Genomic DNA, 20,865 nt, shown 5'->3' with positions numbered 1-20,865 from the left:
GGGCATGAGGAGGAAACTGAGCCTGAGCCGTGTTTGCAGCCTGAGTCTGGCCTCGGCAGGCTCTCCACCCGGTGCCCACAGAGCACCGCAGTTAGACCTCGAAGGCATGGCAGCAGGTATACCAGAGAGAAGTGAGTGCCTGGGACAGGTTCAAGTCCTCCCTGGGGGTGCCAGCCACACGGAGTGTCAGAGAACCCAATGGGGCATTTCAGGAGAGGAAGCAGGGGAGGGAGGGGAGTATGCAGGGTCTCCTGCCAGGAGAAGGCTTGCACTGGATCCGTGATAATGGTAGCGAAATTTGCTATCCTTTATTGAACACCTACTATTTGCCAGCATCTATGCTGAGTCTTTTTTTTTTTTAATTTTTTATTGTTATGTTAATCACCATACATTACATCATTAGTTTTAGATGTAGTGTTCCATGATTCATTGTTTGTGCATTAACACCCAGTGCTCCATGCAATACGTGCCCTCTTTAATACCCATCACCAGGCTAACCCATCCTCCCATCCCCCTCCCCTCTAGAACCCTCAGTTTGTTTTTCAGAGTCCATCGTCCCTCATGGTTCGTCTCCCCCTCTGATTTCCCCCCCCTTCATTCTTCCCCTCCTGCTATCTTCTTCTTTTTTTTTTTTAACATATATTGCATTATTTGTTTCAGAGGTACAGATCTGAGATTCAACAGTCTTGCACAATTCACAGCGCTTACCATAGCACATACCCTCCCCAGTGTCTATCACCCAGTCACCCCATCCCTCCCACCCCACCCCCCACTCCAGCAACCCTCAGTTTGTTTCCTGAGATTAAGAATTCCTCATATCAGTGAGGTCATTATGCTGAGTCTTACAAACAAATGATTTCATTGATTCTTTGCGAGGTAGGTACTCTTGGTGTCCCCTATTTTATTAAGGAGGAAACTGAGGCCTCAGAAAGGCAGAGTGACTTGCCTGACAACATATGAAGCAGGGGAGAGAAAGACTCCGATTTTCGGAGATACTAGTTCATAAGTGCAGTGACCTTCCCAATGAAACACCGGTGGATTTGAACACATTTATGTTAAATCAGAGCAAACCACACGCGAGACTTGTGCACGAATGATAATGTTTGCTTCTCTTCATTGAGCACTTATTCTGGGCCAAGAACCTTCTACTGGCACCTCCTTTAACCCCTAAGAAACCCTGAAAGGTAGAGGGAAAGGGAGGAGGGTAACCTGCCTAGGCCTTCCTTGCTGCTTCCTAGGCAAGCGGTGTTCTAGGGCCTTCAAGGCCAGGGTGGGGTGGGGACGAGCTGAGCCCAAGCACACAGGCCCCATCCACTTCTGCCTCTGACTTCTATTTTTACCTTCTGGTATGTATTTCCTCTGAGGGGGCCCGAGATGCTTTTATCTCCTGTGACAGGCCCAGATGCAAGCTTTGTTACTATCCCATCTCACAGAGGAGAAAATGGAGTCTCTGAGAAGCCGGCACACGCCCAAGGCCACACAGTGGCTCAGAAGCAGGGCGGTGGTTTCTCTTAGTTCCCCGGAGGGGGCTGACCAGGGTCAGCTTTCAGGCTGTCACTCAGAGCTGTCTCCGGCAGTGCAGAGGGGAGGGAGGAGAGAAGGGAGGGGAGGAGGAGGAGACTGGAGGCTCTGCAGTGTGTCCTGAGCTCCCAGCAGCTCTCGCCTGCTCCCAAGAGAGCTCCAGTGGAAGGGCCTCTCTCCTCCTCTCAGGCCTGCAGGTGGCTTCCTCGGGCCTCGGGATGCAAAGGTGGGGGCGGCCTCCCTGACCCTCCCCTCTGCACAGGCCTTCCCACAGACGGACATCAGTATCAGCCCAGGTGAGCACCGGGGCCAGGGCCAGAGCAGGAGGAGAGGAGAACACCTCCCAGACACTTGAGGTTCTGTCCGCGAGGCCTGATTAGCCTGGGCTGCAGTGGTGGGAGCCGAGCTGAGCCCCCCGACAGCCCTTCCCGCTCCCCTCCCCCCACCCCAGCCAGCGGCATTGTCCCCCGCTCAGACTCAAAGAGTCCTGATTTTTAAATCCCACCTTAGCATCTTAAAAACGGTGTGACCTCGCCCAAATTTCTTAACCTCTCTGAGCTCAGCTTCCTTCGGAAAATGGGGGTCAGAGTAACACCCTCTGGGGCGACTCTGCAAGGGAAATAAGATAAAGTGGGGCAGTGCTCGTGCTTGGTGCCAGGCACCACAGCAAGGTCTGAAAACGGGATTTCTGTTGGCATTTGGCATCAGGGGTGCGGGGGCCACCCCCACCTTGACTGTGATGTCTGTTCCCAGGGACCTTTCAGACCTGCTGCTTGCCACCACAGGTTAGGCATGCAAAGGGACACAGTTGTCCCTCTCATGACCTCCCTGGAGGCCACTGCTTGGTGGCCCGCTTCTCTGGGTTTTCTGTGTCCCGGGCAATTAGGACAGCAATTACCAGCCTCTGGCATGTGGCCTCCCAGTGTCCCACGTGAAAGACTCAGGGCTTCAAAGGAGCTCCGTTTCTTCCTCTTTGCAATGGGGAGACCAGGGTGCTCACTGGGAGGGAACCCCGTCTGGGCAGGAAGATTCCTGAATCCTGCCGTCTGCTCCGGGCTGAGGATCTTGCCTGTCGCCTCCACTGTGAGGGTTCTTTCCAAACACTGTTTAAAATATTTAAAATAGGGCGCCTGGGTGGCTCAGTTGGTTAAGCAACTGCCTTCGGCTCAGGTCATGATCCTGGAGTCCCGGGATCAAGTCCCGCATCGGGCTCCCTGCTCAATGGGGAGTCTGCTTCTCCCGCTCCTCCCTCTTGTGCTCTCTCTCTCTCTCACTCTCTCTCTCAAATAAATAAATAAAATCTTTAAAAATATATATTTAAAATAATAATAATACCTATAACCAGTTAAGATTTACATAGCCCTCTCTATGTGCCAGGCATTGTTTTAAGCACTTTTTGTGTATGGATTTATTTAACATCTGCAATAAGCCTATGACAGACATACTATTTTGATCCCCGTTAAACTCATAATGAAAGTGTAGGATTCCCATAAGACCCCATTATTGGGCTGTTATGGTGCTGGGGTGAATTGAAACAGTGGGGTGATAGGGTTGCCAGATAAAATACCTGATGCCCAGGTACATTTGAATTTCAGATAAACAATCACCTTTTAGTATAAGCATTTCTCAAAGATTGAGGGGGACATAGACTTAAAGTGATTTGTTGTTTAGCTGAAATTCAGATGTACTTGGGCATCCCTCTTAAACCAAGGTGAGTGGTGGTCTTTGTTTATCTAGGCAAGCATTAGGGGCTCCGATCTATCATAAACTCTGTCTTCGTTGGCTCGGGCTGCGACAGGAAAGTTATTACTCACAGCTCCGGGGCTGGGAAGTCGAGGTGCTGCCTGATTCCGTTCCCTGGTGAGGGCTCTCTTCCTGGTTTATAGATGGCCACCTTTCTTGTTGAGTCCTCACGTGGCAGAGAGAGAAAGAGCATGTGCGTCCGCTGGTCTCTCTTCCTCTTCTTGTAAGGACACTAATCCCATCATGGCCCCTCTCCCTCATGACCTCATCTAACTCTAATTACCTCCCTAAGACCCCACTTCCAAACACCATCACACTGGGGCTTAATGCTCCAACATATGAACAGGGGCGGGGGGGGACACAAAAATTCAGTCCATAACCGTGACTTTGCATCCTTGCTCTTAGGCCTCAGTCTTCTCATCCATGCAGTAGGCGAGCAGGAGAGAAGGTGGACAAAATATCCTTGAGGTCTGCCTTGTATATCCCATGGCCTTGCCTTTCCGTCCTGTGTGTGTGGGAAGGGCCTGAGTCTGAATTTGCAAGTGGGAGCAACTGGGGAGTCTTCTCTCCCACTTGCTTGTACCTGTGGCACCTCTTTGTGAGCATCAAGTTTCCTCCCCTGGAGAGGGGGGATAATAATGGCGCCTACTAAATGTTTTGGGGATCTTCAATGAGATCGTGCAGATGAAGTGCTTAGCACCTGTTAAGTGCTTAAAGAATGAGAGTTATTACTGTTAGTTCTTCTGCTACTGCCCTTGTTGGTGATACGATAGAAGTGGTCAGGAGACACAGCTTTCTGTTGTGACAAAAGCCTCCCTTGGAGAAAGGACCTTCCAGAGGTCTCTCCCCCAGCTCACCCTTATTCTGCCAAGAGGGGAACTGAGATCACTTCAAACCCAGCCGTCTTGGAGAGCTCAGAACTAGAGTTGGCAGGAAGGGTCGGGGAAATCCATTCAGCCCAACATGTTACAGTTGGGGAAACTGAGACCTACAGAGGCCAGTGACCCCGCCAAGGGGTAGATCTCCGGCTCTCCAGGTTCCCAGCCCGGCAGAAAGCCTAGTTCGAGCCTGAGCAGACAGATCTTCTAGAGGAAAGTGACTTCAACCCAGATGAGAATGTGTGAGCGTAAGCGTGTGTGTGTGTGTGTGTGAGTGTGAGTGTGTGAGCAAGAGTGTGAGCAAGAGTGTGCATGTTGATGTGTGACTAGGAAGGGTTCCTCTAGGGTCCTGGTGGGCCTTTGCAGGCCACAAAGGTGAGTGCACAGCCAAGAGCCCTCTTTGTTGAGAATGCGCCCTGTTTGTCTTTCTCCTCTGGATCCCAGCCTTCCCGTGCAAAGCAGAACAGAGCATCTGTCATTTCTTCACTCACCCCAAGTCTCCTGACCTTCCGTGAACATGCAAATATACGCACAGAGTGCAACTCAGCCACACCTCGAGATTTGCTCTGGAAAAAAAAACAAACAAAAAAAACGCTTTAGACGCTTCTGAGAGACTTGGGAGGGTTTAGCCAGACTAGAGCCTTTTCCCAAAACTTTTTCTGCAAACTTGGCTTTGATCACATTGTACAAGGGGATTAATGAATGTAAAGTGCTTTAGAAGAGAAGCACTAGTAAAAGTGGTAAAAGTAAAAGTAAAAGTAAAAGTGGCACCTAGTAAAAGCTGCGTAAATATTTGCTGTTATGGTTCTTCAACCATTACCATCAAGTTTCCTTTCCTGGCTCCTGAGGCCAAGAACTCTCCACAGCAAAGGCAATTCCAGCAAGGCGTTTGAAGCTGGGGGTGGGGTGGGGTGCTGCTTCTGCAGGGCTTCAGGGGTGGGCAGGGGAATCAGGCTGGCACTGCACTCCCAGCTCCAGGCGGGTTCCGGGGCCCAGGCTGTCTCTGCTGCAGTAATACCTAATGCTTACTAGAATGCCAAGTATGAGCCAGGCCATGGCTGCCTTGCGAAGTAGGCATTATCATCATGTCCATTTTATAGGTGAGAAAATGGAGGCACAAAGAGCTGAGTGTCCAACGGGGCTGTTGGACTCCAGAGTCCAAGCTGGAGCCTAGAGGTCTGAGCAACTGGATGTCCGCACTTCCTAGAATACCCCTCGGAGTCTGAATCATAGAGTCAGATCCCAGAGTGCCCCATGGACACTCTGACCCGATTCCCCACCCCACCTCTATGGGCACAGAGCACTCGGCATATTTCTGGACTGTATCTTAGTATATGATGACTCATGGTCGTGAGTGTGTTCCTCTCCCCAGACTGTGAGCAGCTTGAGGGCACAGACCTCAAAGCCAAATAGACACCCGGGAGACATGGACTTATTGGCTTGATTAACTTTTAGTCTTAGTCAACTAGCGCAGGCTGCTATAACCTATGGTAAAAAACAAACAAACAAACAAACAACAACAACAAAAAACATAGATTGGGAGGCTTAAACAATCGGAATTGATTTCTCACCGTTCTGGAGCGTGGGAAGTCCGAAATCAGGATCCTGAGCAATTTGGTTCCTGGTGAGGACTCTTGCTGGGTCCAAGATGGCCACCTTGCTGTGTCCTCACAAGTAGAGAGAAAAATGGGGGCGCAGGAGCACTGGTCTCTCTTTCTTCTTACAAGGGCACTAATCCTATCATGGGTGCCCCCCGATAACCCCATCTAACCCTACTCCCCTCCCAAATGCCCCCCTTCCAAAGACATTGGGGATTAGGGCTTCCACATATGAATTTGAGGAGGGGGAGATGCAAACATTCAATCCATGACGTGGTTGAATTTGGTGTTTAATATATTTGTCTTATAAATGGGAAAACCAAGGGCAGAAAAAAGATGTTTTCCGGAGGTACTTAGTGTTTGGGGAATTCTGAGTTCATCCCGATACCACCACTTGCTAGCTGTGGGAATAAGTGACTTAGCCTCTCCGAGACTCAGTTTCCTCAGCTGTAAAATGGGGATGATACTGACACCCTCCGAGGCTGGTCTCAGCAGTTACATACTCACCACCGAATGAATGGCCGCTGTTTGGGCAATAGAAGAAAGGGCCCAGTGCTTTTTTCCTCTGTATCATGTGGCCACAAGTGTGGCCCAGAGAAGGGAAAGCAGAGCTCAGACACGAGAGGCCCAGGACCACCAGCTCTGGAAACCAGAGCCAGGACTCACTGGTGAGGAGGATGGTCTGATGGTGGGACATGTGAACCAGGGAGACAGCGGGAAGGAAAGGCGGTGAGGGTGACAGAGCCCTCCCAGTCGCCACCTTCCAGGACACTGGGAGACTCTTCCTCCTGTCTCCTGGGACATCTGGGGCCCAGTAGTGGGAGTGGGGTGGGGGTTGGGATGTGGACCCCAGAGCCTTCCTCACCTCCTCTCCTGGCTGGCTCTCAAGGCTGATCTGGGCAGGAGGCAGCAGGGTAGTGCATTTGTAGGCGGCTGGATTGGGGCCAGGGGAGCAGGCAGCCAGATTGAGTGGGAAGGTGACAATTTATGCTTTTAAAAAGAGAGAGAGAAAAAAAAATGAGCCCTGAACTCCACTGGTGTGTTCTTTTTTCTTCACAAGCTCAGAGCTCCCAAAGACTTTGACTCCCACCCCAGCTGGGAGATCTTGGTGACCTTTAGTGCTGGTAATTGAGGTAAAAAGACTTTACCGTTTGGCCTCCTGGTTTCCCGAGCAACAAGCTCCTTTGTGCATGCCTTCCTGTCTCTACCCCTCCCCCCTCCCTGTCACCTCTGGCCTCATCTCTTGCCTTCCCCGCCACCCTCAGATTCCCAGCTTGGCTGAACCATTTGCAAATGTTCTCCAAATGTTCCATTCTCTCATACCTCAGGGCCTTTGCACCTGCTGTGTCCACACAGCACTTGAAACATTTTCTCTCTTACCTTTCAGGTGTCAGATGAGATATCATCCCCTCCAGGAAGCCTCCCAGATCTCCAAATCCTTATATGACATGTTTCGGTGCTCCTATGGCAACTCCCTGAAATTCCCCCATCTGGGAAGGGGACTCTGGTGCCCTGTCTTAATCACCCCACAGGCTCCTTGAAGAGAGGGTTGGGGCGGCCACCAGTTCAACTAGGGAGACAAAAGGGGCAAACAAATAACCAGCTTCCAAAAATAATTTGGGGGCTGCTCCCTCAAGTTTTTGCCTGCATGACACACATCCACAAATGGCACATTAATGACATTTTATATCTGTGCTTATTTTTCTTAATGTCGGTCTCCATCAGACTGTAAGACCCAAGAGGTCAGAGGCCACCTCTGTGTAGTTGGCCACAGTATCTCCAGCATTTAGCCAACTAACTGCCTGAGCCCAAGTAGTGCTCCGATAGGACTTGTTGAATGAAAAGGAGTGAATGAAGGACCAGGCCATCAAGACTGAGACAAAAGGAAATGGGCTTAAATGCAGCAGGAATCCCTAAATTAGGTCTGGAGCCATATAGCCTGGCTTTAAAAACTACCTCTGCCGCTTAGGAGCTGTGTGATCTTGGGCAGGTTACTCAACCTCTCTGTCTTTAGGTTTCTTCCTCTGTAAAGTGGAAGTGATTGTGGTACCTACCTTGTAGGATGTGTGAACGCTAAATGAATTGTTATGTACAAAGAACTTGACACAATGCCTGGCTCAAATCCCTATCTGCCACGGACTAGCAGGATGACCTTGGGCAAGTCACTTGACCTGTCTAAGCGTCGGTTTCCCTGTATGTGTTTGGCACATCACAAATGCTCTGAGAATGTTGTCCACTACTTAATTATTCAAGAGCTCAGCCAGCTATTACAGTGGCTGGAAAGGCAAAGATCCCACGTCCTTGGGTGGCCGCAAAAGGGACCCCAAATGTCAGCCAGTTTGACAGCTCAGAAGGGAGGGAATGTGCCATTGCTGGTGGCTGGGACCCCGGGCTCCAGATCCCAGTCCAACAGGTCTCACCACCGCCCACTGCCACAGGTGCGCCACCTAACGTTGTTCAAGGAAGATTCTCAGCATGCCTTCCTCCCCCCAGCCAGTCATCTTGAGTCGTTTCCAAAAAGAGTATCTCCTAAGAAGCCTTCAGGGGGGCTGACGCTTGGGAGAACTTTATTGTCTCAATCATGGGTTTTCCATGTGTGCTTTTTTTTCAGAATTAAGAGCACATCCTGAACCCCAGCAGTTCGATGGGTTTACAGATATAAATAGTTCAATGGGCTATCGTTTGTCAATAAACACGTGGAAAAATCTCCGCCCTCACCAGAGAGCTCAGAATTGCAAATTGAAACAAGATACCATTTTTTGCTTATAAAATTTGCAAAGATTGCCATGAAAGTGATAACACTCAGCGCTGGCAAGGGCACTGTGAGATGGGCACTCTCAGGCATTACCGTGGGAGTATAAATTGCTTTCAGGAGGCAATTTAGCAAAATTGTATCAAAGCCTTAAAAATCTCTCCTCGGAAAATCACCAGAAATGCTGAAAAAGCTTGATGCACAAGGGCTGTTCATCTCAGCACTGGGTGTAATTGTTTTTAAAAAAGGGAACCAGTCTAATTATCCACAAATAGGGGAATGATTAAATCAACTCAAGGGGGGCCACTCAGTGGAGGATTCGAGAGCTATTTAAAACCATGTTTACAAAAATTTATAATGACGTGGGGGAAATACATTCTCATTTTTGGAACTCGGAATACTGACAGGTATGTATAGTACAATATAACAATTGAATTTTTACAAATCACTGCATTCAAGCATGGCATGAAGAAAAATACACCAGAGCGGTAACATTTTTCCAAGTGTTCTATAATAAGCGTATATTACTCTTGTCCTTTGGTAAATGTTAGGTATGCACGTGTTCTTTGGACCTCAAGCGTAGAATTTTACTAATCATAATGGGCCATGTTTTATGTTCACTCTTGAAAAGATGTCACAAGCTGTAGGAACACTGTCTGCGCACTGCCCACCCTCCTGCCAGTCTGTTTTCTTTCTGCCCACAGGCATGGCGGGGCTGCCGCGGGCTTCCCTGTGCCCACTGTTCTGGATGGAGTGCAAAGGCCACTGCTATAGATTTTTCCCTTCAATAAGACTTGGGCCGAGGCCGACTTCTACTGCTCTGAGTTCTCCACTGGCAGGAAATCCACCAAACTGACCTCCATCCACAGGTGAGTGGACATCCATCCCCCATGGCCCAACCAAGCACCCCCTTTGGAAAGGGGAGTGAAAAATGGCATTTCTCACTGGTGTTTCTCTTGGGTAATTCTAGCTAGCTTTGATCTAGCCCGAATTCTCTTTGAAATTGGTCCAGCCCAATTTCTCATTGAAACGGTAGAAGGCAAAGCATTTATCCTGGGTGGCAAATAGCAAGCTGCAGGATCCGTCTTTATAAGTGCTGATTTTGTGCAGAGGGCTTGACCCTGTGATAACAACTCACATAACATACATACGAAGACTATAATATGAGGAATAATAACTGACGTTTATTTGCTTGGCATTTATATACATCATCATATTGAAGCTCTCTCAAACCATATTAGGTAGGTATCTTCATTGCACAGACACGGAACCTGATCCTCCAGACAGGTAACTTGCTTAAAGTTAGCTAGCTAGAAAGTGGCGGAGCTGGGATTTGAACCTGAACAGTTGAATTCCATAGCCCACCCACCAAGGCCTCCTTCCACATTCCTCTGTGTCTCCCAAGCCCCAGCCACACGGACCGTCTCAAAGTTCTCCAGTCTGATCCAGCCCTTTTGCTCCTCCATACCTTTGCACATTCTGTTCCCTCTGCAGGGAATTCCTATCCCCATCTTCTCCTCCAGATAAATACCTCCTTAACCTTCAGGCTCATCTCTTCACTGAAGTCACCCTGACTCCATGGCACCCTGCTTGCACTCATCGACCACCTCTCCTAGAGCATTTTTTTCATCACCCTATTATGACTTGTTTTCACCTCAGACATCCTGGACCATGTGTGGGTTCCTTCAAGTTCCATTGGCGCCCAAACTACAACTTCACAATCCTGCTTCTGTTTTTCAAGAATCTCAAAGACTTGAAGCTGGAAAGACAGTTGGTTCTTTATGCTTTAGAGTCCCCGAATTTTGGTAAGAATGGAGAAGGGGTCCTCTATCTTAGTGTGTAAGCGAATCCTCCATGTTTTTATCCAACCAATATGGAGAGCTCCCACTGTATTCTCAGTGGTGCTGAGGAATATAGCGTGGCAGTCAGGTCTATCAGGAGAACAGGAACCACTACAAATATTCAAAACAGAGAATTTAATACACACGGGTGATGGAATCTAAGAACTTAAAGAGGCAGTAGTGAGGCAGTCCAGAGATTCACAACGGCAGGAAGCCAATCCCACCCCTAACGGGAGGGCAAACCAGTCTTAGAGGATCTGGAGCCACTGGGGTGAGGCAGCCCCTGCCAGTGACTCCCAAGGCGGAGAGGGAGACAAATACCCTGGCTTCTCTCTCCCTCCCACCCTCATCTGTGCCTCCCACCACGGGCAGGGCAGCTGACAAGAAAACCGGCGAAAAATGGTCTTCAGGGCAAATTCCCTGTGATAGAGAACAGAGCGCAGGATTGGCACTGACAAGATGGATCAAAGAAGTTCTCAGAAACTGTGAGCCTATAGAGGAAAATGAGATCCATGTGATAAAGAGTATATTTTTAAAATGATTCCAGGGGTTGGGGCGCCTGGGTGGCTCAGTCGGTTAAACGTCTGCCTTCAGCTCGGGTCGTGATCCCAGGGTCCTGGGATTGAGCCCCGCATCGGGCTCCCTGCTCAGCGGGAGCCTGCTTCTCTCTCTCCTCCCTGCTCATGCTCTCTTCTCGCTATCTCTGTCTGTCTCTCTCTCAAATAAATAAATAAAATCTTAAAAAAAATAAAAATAGGGGCGCCTGGGTGGCTCAGATGGTTAAGTGTCTGCCTTCGGCTCAGGTCATGATCCCAGGGTCCTGGGATCGAGTCCCACATTGGGCTCCTGACTCAGCGGGGAGTCTGCTTCTTCCTCTCCCTCTGCCTCTCCCACTGCTCATGCTCTCTCTCTCTCTCTGTATCTCTGTGTCTCAAATGAATAAATAAAATCTTTAAAAAAATAAAAAATAAAAAATAAATAAAAATAAAAATAAAATGATTCCAGGGGCGCCTGGGTGGCTCAGTCAGTTAAGTGTCCGACTCTTGATTTCAGCTCAGGTCATGATCTCAGGGTCGTGAGATCGAGTCCCACACTCAGTGTGGAGCCTGCTTAAGATTCTATCTCTCCCTCCACCCCCCACCCCATCACTTCCTCTCTCTCTCTCTTAAAAAAAAAAAATTCCAAATGAAGATTTCCGTTTAGCCAGCCCACAGGAAGGGCAGCTCAGCCTGCTCATGGTGCTTGTAACCTCAACCTTGGTTAGCTGGGCATCAGAAAGGATTCCAGGCAAACTGGGGGACTTCCGGCAGTCCCTGACCCAATTCCTGTTCTTTTCTGCCTTGACTTACCTTCTTCCTGTCTTCTCAACTCCTACTGCTCCTCCTTGCCTTTCTTACACTAACAGTCTCTCCCTTTCCTCTCCTTTACAGGTAGTTTTCCATGTTGGCATATAATACTTTCCTGAAGACATGTAGGAAAGTTAAACCTGAACAATTCATTCATCTATTATACATGAAGTTCAGTTTGCATAAAGCTAGACACCATTATAAAATCCTTAATTACATCTTGTCTTTGAGGCACAGCCCGAGTCTATATTTCTGGTGGTTTTTTTCATGCTTTTTCAATTTTTTTCTTTCATAATTACACACACAATCAGTTTATGTCCGCGGAGCATCTGATTGAAGCTTAAGATCCTCATACCTTCTGCTTACCTGATAATTTCCATCTTTGTTTCAAGCGACAGTTGAATTGAATTAAGTTCATCTGATCCGTGCTCCTGATTACTGGCTTTAGCACCTTGGGCTTCTCTCTCTGTTCCTGTTATTTTTGACCAGATATGGGGGAAATGCAATAAATTACTGAAATAGTTTCCCAAGCAGGTGTTGTTGAGCAAAGATGGCAAAATCGCTAAAAGTGACTGGGCAGCCATCCACTAAAATGTATGTTCAGTAGTCAGTGTAGCCAAATTGTGCGCGAGAGAGGCATTGGGGGATGCCAGTGCTTACCCAGCTGGGCAGGACCAAGGTCAGCGACCCACTGGGCTGAAGAACACTTTGTCCCCAGAAACTGGATCATTCCCATGGCAGACCACACACTCTTGGAACATCGATATTGAATCGAGCCTGCTGACGGCATGAGAGAAGATGTCAAACAGAATTAAGACTTGATGTTGGTCTATGTGGTCCTTGTGGCCCATTTGGGGAGACCAGACCTTGAGAAATAGAGAACTAAACCAACCAGCCTACCCCTAAGAGGTCAGAAATGGGTGTTCCAGGCGGTCCAGGAGTGGATAGGGGGTGCTCATGGAAGGCTTCCTGGAAAAACTGGTCCTGGGTCAGGACCTTGAAGAATTTAGGAAGCTTAAGGAACGGGAACAGCAGATGTTCCAGATGGAGAAGCCCACGGGAGGAGATGTGATGTGCCTTAAGGGCACTAAAGTCAGGTAGTGCTGGACCAGTCCCAGCTCCATCACTTCCTCCGTGCACGATCTGACTAAGAAGACCAAGCATCTGAAGTTCTTCCCCAGTTAGCTTGGCCGAGTGCTCAACAGTGGGAGCTGTTAATGGTTTCATTTATTATTACCCTAGGCATCTCAGGGGCTCAGTTCTTCCTTAGTGTTCTCATGTCAGCTCATCTTTCCGAGGGCATGCAAGCCCTGCCTCGCTCACCCTCTTTCCCCTCCATTTCCTCCAATAGTATTGGTGTTAGTCTCTTCAGGCTGCTATTGCAACAATACTACAGATGGAGGGGGGCGGCTGATAAACCACAGAAATGTATTTCTCCCAGTTCTGGAGGCTGCAAGTCCAAGATCAGGGTGCCAGCCATGGTTGGGTTCTTGGTGAGAGCCCGCTCCCTGGTTCACAAATGGCCCATCTTTGTGCTGTGTCCTCACATGGCGGAAGGGGTGAGAGGGCTCTCCAGCATCTCTTTTATCAGGGCACTCCCACTTAAGGACCTCCCAAATGTCCCACCTCCTAATATGATCACATTGGGCGTTAGGATTTCAACATAGGAACTTTGGGGGGACACAGATATTCAAACCATAGCAGAAGGCATTGGTGTCTTCTGGGGGATTCTCACCTCCTATTTCAAAGAGCTTATAAAATAATTCACCTAACAAAAGAAATCAGTGAAGGATGCTGAAGGCTGTCTGCTGCTAAAAACAACAAAGAAATGGAGATGGATGGATAGATAGAGAGATAGACACACAGAAATTTTCATTCGATCATTAACATGTTCCCTGAGCACTGTGTTGTGTGTTTGGCACCAATGAACTCATTGAATCCTCACATCAAAATGGCACTGGGGCAGACCCTTCTAGTAGCTTACTCCACAGCCACGACTAATCCCTTTGCCTGTTGCCTGTGTAAGAAGTTAAGAAAGCTAGATTTCACTTTCCAGCCTCCTTTGCAGCTCCCACTGGCCGTAAAACCCAGTTCGGCCAATTGGATGTAAGGGGAAGTTTGTAAGGGGCATCTTGGAAATACTCTCCTCCCTGATCAATGGACACGGGCATGTGGAGAAGGCCCAGTTTCCATCACTGCCTTTCCTTCTTGGCTTATAGTCATGTGGGGACATGGTCCTTGGAGCTGCGGGAAGACCCTGGAGGAAGGTAATGGTGTACCCAGTGCCCGGACATCGGCGAGCCTGGAAAATGCCATTGGCCAAGCTCAGAAGGGTGGGCAAGGGAGGTGAGAGCCAATGGACGGACAACAGGCACACTCCACTCAAGTAGTTCCCAAACCCTGAGGGACAGATTCCACTGGGCAAGGGATTCCCATTTTTGGCTTCCACATGGCATTAAAAGGTAAACGTTAGTGGGTTGAAGAAGTTATGATAAAGTAATAATTATCGGGCGCCTGGGTGGCTCAGTTGGTTGAGCGACTGCCTTCGGCTCAGGTCATGATCCTGGAGTCCCTGGATCGAGTCCCGCATCGGGCTCCCTGCTCACCAGGGAGTCTGCGTCTCCCTCTGACCCTCCCCCCTCTCATGTGCTCTCTCTCATTCTCTCTGTCTCAAATAAATAAATAAAATCTTTAAAAAAAAAAATAATAATAATAATAATAATTATCAGCCTTGGGCCTAACACCTAGCGAATAACTCACTTCAAAACAGGACTATGTTGGTGTACCCTTTATATCTGCTCCCGTTGGCTTCGTCTGATTGGCCGCTGTCCAGAGGCTGCCGCCTTGTCCAAAATGCCCACTCTTAAATTTCCTTTGTCTTGAGCCATTGGTAGCCAATCAAAGCAGACATGTTTATTCTTCTTAATTTTGTGTGTGTTTTTTTTTTTAAAGATTTTATTTATTTATTTGACAGAGAGAGACACAGCGAGAGAGGGAACACAAGCAGGGGAGTGGGAGAGGGAGAAGCAGGCTTCCCTCCGAGCAGGGAGCCCGATGCGGGGCTCGATCCCAGGACGCTGGGATCATGACCTGAGCCGAAGGCAGACGCTTAACGACTGAGCCACCCAGGCGCCCCTTAATTTTGTGTTTGTGGAAGAAATTAGTAGTCCGTTCCAGAAGCACTCAGACTTCTGGCACTCTGAATCATTCTCGACACAGTTCTCCAGGCAGTCATATTCAGGGAGCTGCTTAATAGATATCGTCTGAACTAAATCTTTGCGTCTCTCCCAAATTCATATGTTGAAACCTAACCCCCAATGTGATGGTATTGGGAGGTGGGGCCTTTGGAAGGTGATTAGTTCATGAGGGTGAAGCCCTTATGAATGGGATTAGTGCCCTTCTGCAAGAGGGCCCCCCCAGAGCTCCCTAGCCCCTTCCCCCTTATGAGGATACAGTGAGAAGTCTGTGACCCCAAAGCTGGCCCTCCCCTGACCATGCTCGCCCCCTGGTCTTGGACCTCCAGCCTCCAGAACTGTGAGAAATAGATTTCTGTTGTTGGAAAGCCACCCGGTGTATGGTACTTGGTTACAGCAGCCTGAAAAGACTAAGACACTTTCTAAAGGAGAGTGGACTGTTCACTGGAGGGCCTTGGTTTGCGGAGTGGGCTCTGTAAGTTCAAGCCAAGAGCTGAATTTTCCAGGAAAGCAAAAGATTTTGGAGATGGTATGCAAGAAAAAAAATTAATAGGGTAAGTAAGGACTGGCAGCATAAGGAGGGCTTTTGAGAAAAAACAAAAATGTCTAGTGGAGATTTTCATTAAGTTGTTTGATGGGCACAATGCAGTATAAACCTCTTTCTTTTTCTTCGTGATATTGTCAATTGAGTCCACCTTGTTTGCTCATGCTTTTGAGGCAGATTTAAATCTTTAGGATGAATAGCAGTGCTGAGGTCTGCCTTGAACTGGCATGAATCCAGAGGTGCCTATGGCAGGGCAGTCACATATGGGTGATGTAATTAAAGAAGGAAAAAGCAGGGTTGCATCAGACCCTCAATTTACTGTGGTCCAGGAAGGTTAACAAGGATTGCTTTCAGTTTGCAACTCTGTCCTATGAAAAGAGGCAAGGAATGACCCACTTACTGTGTTCCTTACGTTTGCAGCTGGGAAGAGAATGTCTTTGTGTATGACCTTGTCAACAGCTGTGTGCCTGGGATCCCAGCCGATGTCTGGACAGGGCTTCATGATCACAGACAGGTAAGGAAGCCGTGACTACCAGGTACTCCTGGAAGCTCCCAACCAAGACGCCGTTTCGATTTAGCCAACCTTGTGCATGGAACCTCTATGCCAGATCACTGCTGCGTGCCCAGCGCACGGAGAGAAATCAGACACCGAGATGCCCCAGTTAGAATACAGTGGTGTGAATGAGCCTATCATGGGAACATAGTATGGTCAGGGAAGGCCTTTGTTTGGGTCTGAGTTCTCGAAAAAGCAGACACAAAAATATGATTAGATGTGCAAGAGATTTCTGAGAGGGAAAAGCTGTGAAGAAAAAAAGAGGAGGGGGCATAAGGAGGCAGGGAAGGTCTCCGGACAGCGAGGTGGGTCTGAGACCTGGGAGGGGCACGGGGGAAGGAAGACCAGGGAGGAAGAGCCTCTGATTATAGCAGAGTTCTGAGAAGGACTTGGCTAGGCCCGTGGGGAGTCCGCAGGCAAAGGAGGGCCGGGAGAGGAAGCCCACATGGGGCAGGAATGGGCCAGCACTAGCACCCCTGAGTTCTTGCTGAGTCACTGACGGGGCACAGCCTGGAGGAAGCCCGGTCTCACTGTGAATGCTGGGATGAATCCCAAGGGGCAGGGGAGCTGAGGCGGTCAGTCAGCCATGTTCCCTGTAGCCGGTGCTCCTAAAGGAGCTCCAAGCAGTGTCCTTCCATGGCTGCCACAGCCTCCCTAGGTTAGAGACATTTAAGCTACTATCTAATGGATAAATAGTCAGCCAGAGGAAGAAGCATTCCAGGGAGAGGGAACAGCATGGGCAAAAGGCCTGAGGTGTGAGCACTTCTGACCCATTCGAGGGCATTAAAGACAAGTGGGTCTGGGATGCAGAGCGGGGCAGTGGTCAATGGATTCATGGTGAAGGGTTAGGCCAAAACGGAGAGCTGACGCCAGATCTTATACGTGGTGATATCACCGCAGACTCCACCTGGAAATTTTGTCCCCAGACTTTCCCTGGGTGAGCTGAATACTGTCTCTGTTCTGAGAGGCGTGTGCTACCAGCCCTGCCCCAGGGTACTGTGGGGAACCGGCCTCCGGTTCCCCCTCCCGTCCTGCGGCTGACTGGGTGGTAGGTGACTTTGGGCATTTTTTTTTTTTTTTAACCTCTCGGAGCTTCAGTTTCTTCATAGTACCTTGTTGTAGAAAGTCAGTGAGCTTAGTCTGGTGCTTGGCGCACGATCACGGCTCGTTTAGGCTGGCTGGGGCTGCTATCACAGTGACAGAGGTAACCGTGGTGGCCAGACTCGACAGAGATACATCTTTTAAACCCATAGAATTCAGCTGGCAAGAAACTATATAGAAGTTGTCATTAAAAAAAAAAAAAAACCCACAACATTTCTATTTGTAATAGTAACTTTAAAATGGGACCATGGTGAGGGGGGAGGGTGCGCCTGGGCGGGTCAGTCAGTTAAGCGTCTGACTCTTGGTTTTGGCTCAGGTCGTGATGTCAGGGTCCTGAGATCGAGCCCCAGGTCAGGCTCCGTGCTCATCGGGGAGTCTGCTTGAGGATTTTCTCTCTCCCTCCGCCCGTCCCCACTCTTGTGCGCATGGGCTTTCTCTCTCTCTCTCAAATAAATAAATATTAAAATAAAATGGGATTATAGGGGTGCCTGGCTGGCTCAGTCAGAAGAGCATGCAGCTCTTGATCTTGAGGTCGTGAGTTCAAGCCCCTCATTGGGCATAGAGAGAACTTAAATAAATAAGCTTAAAAATATATATATATATACACATATATATATATAAATAAAATAAAATGGGATGATGAACACACTTAATTGGGGTTTAAGGAACTTGTATTACAAGATTTAAGAAGAATAATAACAAACAGTACAGTCAAAGGGCTTGTTTTTTAAACTTTTCTTTTCAGGGCCGGGCACTGTGAGCCCTTTGCGTGCTTTACTTCGTCAGCCCTCACAATAGCTTTCTGGGGGAGATATTAGCCCCGTTGTAAAGGTGCGGAAACAGACCCGAGAGGTTAAGCCCCTTGTCCAGACTACAGGGAAGAAGAGGGTAGAGCTGGACAGGCAAGCTCGAGAACTCTCTCGTAGAGGCGGCATGCTATTTCCATTATCTGACGCCCCCTCCGTAATCATCAGTGCTTCGGGGGAGACTTTTCTAAGAACTTGAATAAATGCAGAAACGGCTTGTGTTCCAGAACATTGCAAAGATGTAGTTCTCCCCACAGTTAATTTGCACATTTATTTTAACACCAATCACATTCCCAACAGGCGTTTTCTTGTAATTGGACAGAGCGGTCCCACCTCGGGCAAGAAGAATACACACTATGTTGGACAAAAGGAAAGAAATGAAGGGTGACCCCTGTCCACTGGTAAACTAAAAAAAAAAAAAAAGTGGAGTAGTAGGTACGGTCTTCGGTTCTGCAGGCACAGACGTGGGTTTGAATCCCAGCAGGAAGGCTCTATGAGCGGTATGAATTTGGCTGGACCAGTCTGAGTCTCGGTTTCCTCATCTCTGAAAGGGAGATGCGGATGCCCACTCGGAGGACAGTGAGGCTAACGCGCCTGGCGTGGCACCTAGTAAGGCTTCACCAAACAGTTGCGTGGTGCTAGTTACAGTGTCTCACATCCACGTGAGGACTTCTGTTCTGCTCCGCATGGAGGTGTTACAGTGTCTTCCCGGAGGCGGGGCTGGTGCTATTGCCAGATCTTTCTCTCGCGGGCTTGCCTCCTCGGACTCCGGATGGGGCTGCCTAGGAAGGGCAGTTTGAATGGACCGACGGCCCCTCCTATGACTACAGCTACTGGGACGGGAACCAGTCGGATGACGGTGTCCACGCGGACCCAGAAGAGGAGGATTGCATGCAGATATGGTACCGGCCCACCAGGGCTCTCGCAGGGGTGCTGGGAAAGTGCCACGGATGGCAGGGAGACTGGCGAATTAGGTGGCTGGGGCCGTCCTTCTCCACAGCGGATACAGTTTCTTTTCTTTTATTTTTTTTTAAGATTTTATTTATGTATTTGACAGAGAGAGACACAGCGAGAGAGGGAACACAAGCAGGGGGAGTGGGAGAGGGAGAGGCAGGCTTCCCGCCGAGCAGGGAGCCCGATGCGGGACTCGATCCCGGGACCCTGGGATCATGACCTGAGCTGAAGGCAGACGCTTAACGACTGAGCCACCCAGGCGCCCCAGTGGATACAGTTTAAACAGTACGTAGTGCTGCATTGTTGGATGAAAAGGTGTTAGTGGCGCAAGCACAGGGCGGGTGGGGGGAGGGACTTGTACAAAGATCGGTCAAAGGACAGTGCTTCTGTGTCCGCTCACCAAAGCACCCAAGTACCAGCCCTCACCCCAGGCTCCTGAGTATGAGAACGGAGGTGCGCCTGGGGCGGTACCCGGGTGTAAGCAGGGAAAAGAATACACACCTGGGTTCAAGCCCTGGCCCTGCTGCTTTCTAGCTCTGTGTCCTTGTGGGGAATTACTTACGCCTTCCTAGGCAGCCCCATCTGGAGTCCGAGGAGGCAAGCCCGCGAGAGAAAGATCTGGCAATAGCGCCAGCCCCACCTCCGGGAAGACACTGTAACACCTCCATGCGGAGCAGAACAGAAGTCCTCACGTGGAATGTCTCTCTGACATTCCGTTTCCCCTTCTGTAAAATGGATTTAGTAATCGTTCCTACCTACAGGGCAGATCTGAGGCTTATAGGACGTACAGTTGGTCCAGCACACGGGCAAGAGCATGAATGCCCTTGCTGGAAACCCAGCTCCACCCCTGATTAATCACGTGGCCCAAAGTGAATGCCTTAACCTCTTGGTGCCTCAGTGTTTTCATCTGCAAACTGGGCTCATGATATTTAACTCACAGGGTTGCTGTGAGGAAGAAAGAAGCTAATGTACATAAAGTGGCCACAATGGCTCGCATGAGGTATTAGCAATCACCGCCATCAGCATTAATGACATCACCACTCCTCACACCAATCTTGAGAAGTAAAAACTATTAATATTCTCATTTTGCAGATGAAGAAACGGAGGCTCAGAGAAGTTAAGTGATTTGCTCACGGTCACACAGCAAGTAGTGAAGTGGGTTTCAAACAAAGACCTACCAAAGTCCAGATTCAAGCCCTCAACTGCTACTCCCTCTGTGCTCCTTTTTCTTTTCCTGATTAGAGGGAGGGATGGAACGGGGACTTGCTACCCTGGGGGCCAGGCTGGAGCCTGGTAGCCAGAGCTGGGCCCAGGCTCAGGGTGAAGTTTGTCCCACCCCATGCACAGTGGCAAGTCAAGACCAGCCTTATGAGAGAGAAAGGCTGGACAGCTGCCTCCTCAAGCATCAGCAAGAAAGGGGTGCTGGTGCAGACACGAGGCCACTGGAGAGGGCTTTTACTCCAGTGGGGTGGTGAGGTGACTTTTACTGTGGTAGGTGGACCCTCACCCAGGTTCTCTGCTTCTTGCCACTGCAGCTCTGAGGTCATGGAATGATAACACCTGCAACCACGAGTTCCCCTTTGTTTGCAAGATGGCGTCTCTGACCATTCACTGATCCGGTCTTGCCCCCTCACAGTGAGCCCGACTCCAGCACCGTCTTGTAGCTGTACCTAGTGTAGATCGGACACTCAATAAATGTGAAACACGGGGGAGATAAAGCTCCCAGACAGATAGAGATTTTAAACAAGCAAGTCTTAATGCTACAGAGTGGTTACTTGGTCACAAGTGACAGGAAACACAACTTAAACTGGCTTAATAAATAAACAGGGGAGGTGGATTTATTGCTCCAGGTAACAAAAATCCAAGGTTTGTTCTAGACTCAAGAGTTGAATTTCATTGGTCAGGCTCAGTCACACTCTACTTTGGCGTATGTTGGTTGGCTAGACCCTGCTTAGATGCACATCTCTGGGGCAGAAAGGTGTGGGAGTCGATATCACCTAAACCACATGGGCCCGAAGAGGTGGGCGGTTCCCC

General features: G+C 49.2%; 1 protein-coding gene across 1 annotated transcript; it reads left to right on the top strand.

Moving 5' to 3' along the window:
• Window positions 1–106: 106 nt before the first annotated feature.
• Window positions 107–20,446, top strand: LOC116628025 (C-type lectin domain family 19 member A-like). The gene is given in 7 exon segments (XM_032398064.1): window positions 107–116; window positions 1,647–1,817; window positions 9,197–9,274; window positions 9,277–9,361; window positions 15,838–15,931; window positions 18,664–18,787; window positions 20,358–20,446. Coding segments are annotated over 7 exon segments (651 nt in total).
• The last annotated feature ends 419 nt before the right edge of the window (window positions 20,447–20,865 follow it).

Source organism: Phoca vitulina, unplaced genomic scaffold, assembly GCF_004348235.1.
Source record: "Phoca vitulina isolate PV1807 unplaced genomic scaffold, GSC_HSeal_1.0 scaffold109, whole genome shotgun sequence".
Classification (NCBI taxonomy): domain Eukaryota; kingdom Metazoa; phylum Chordata; class Mammalia; order Carnivora; family Phocidae; genus Phoca; species Phoca vitulina.
Note: the sequence above shows the minus strand (reverse complement) of the source record. Positions and strands in the feature narration are given on the sequence as shown.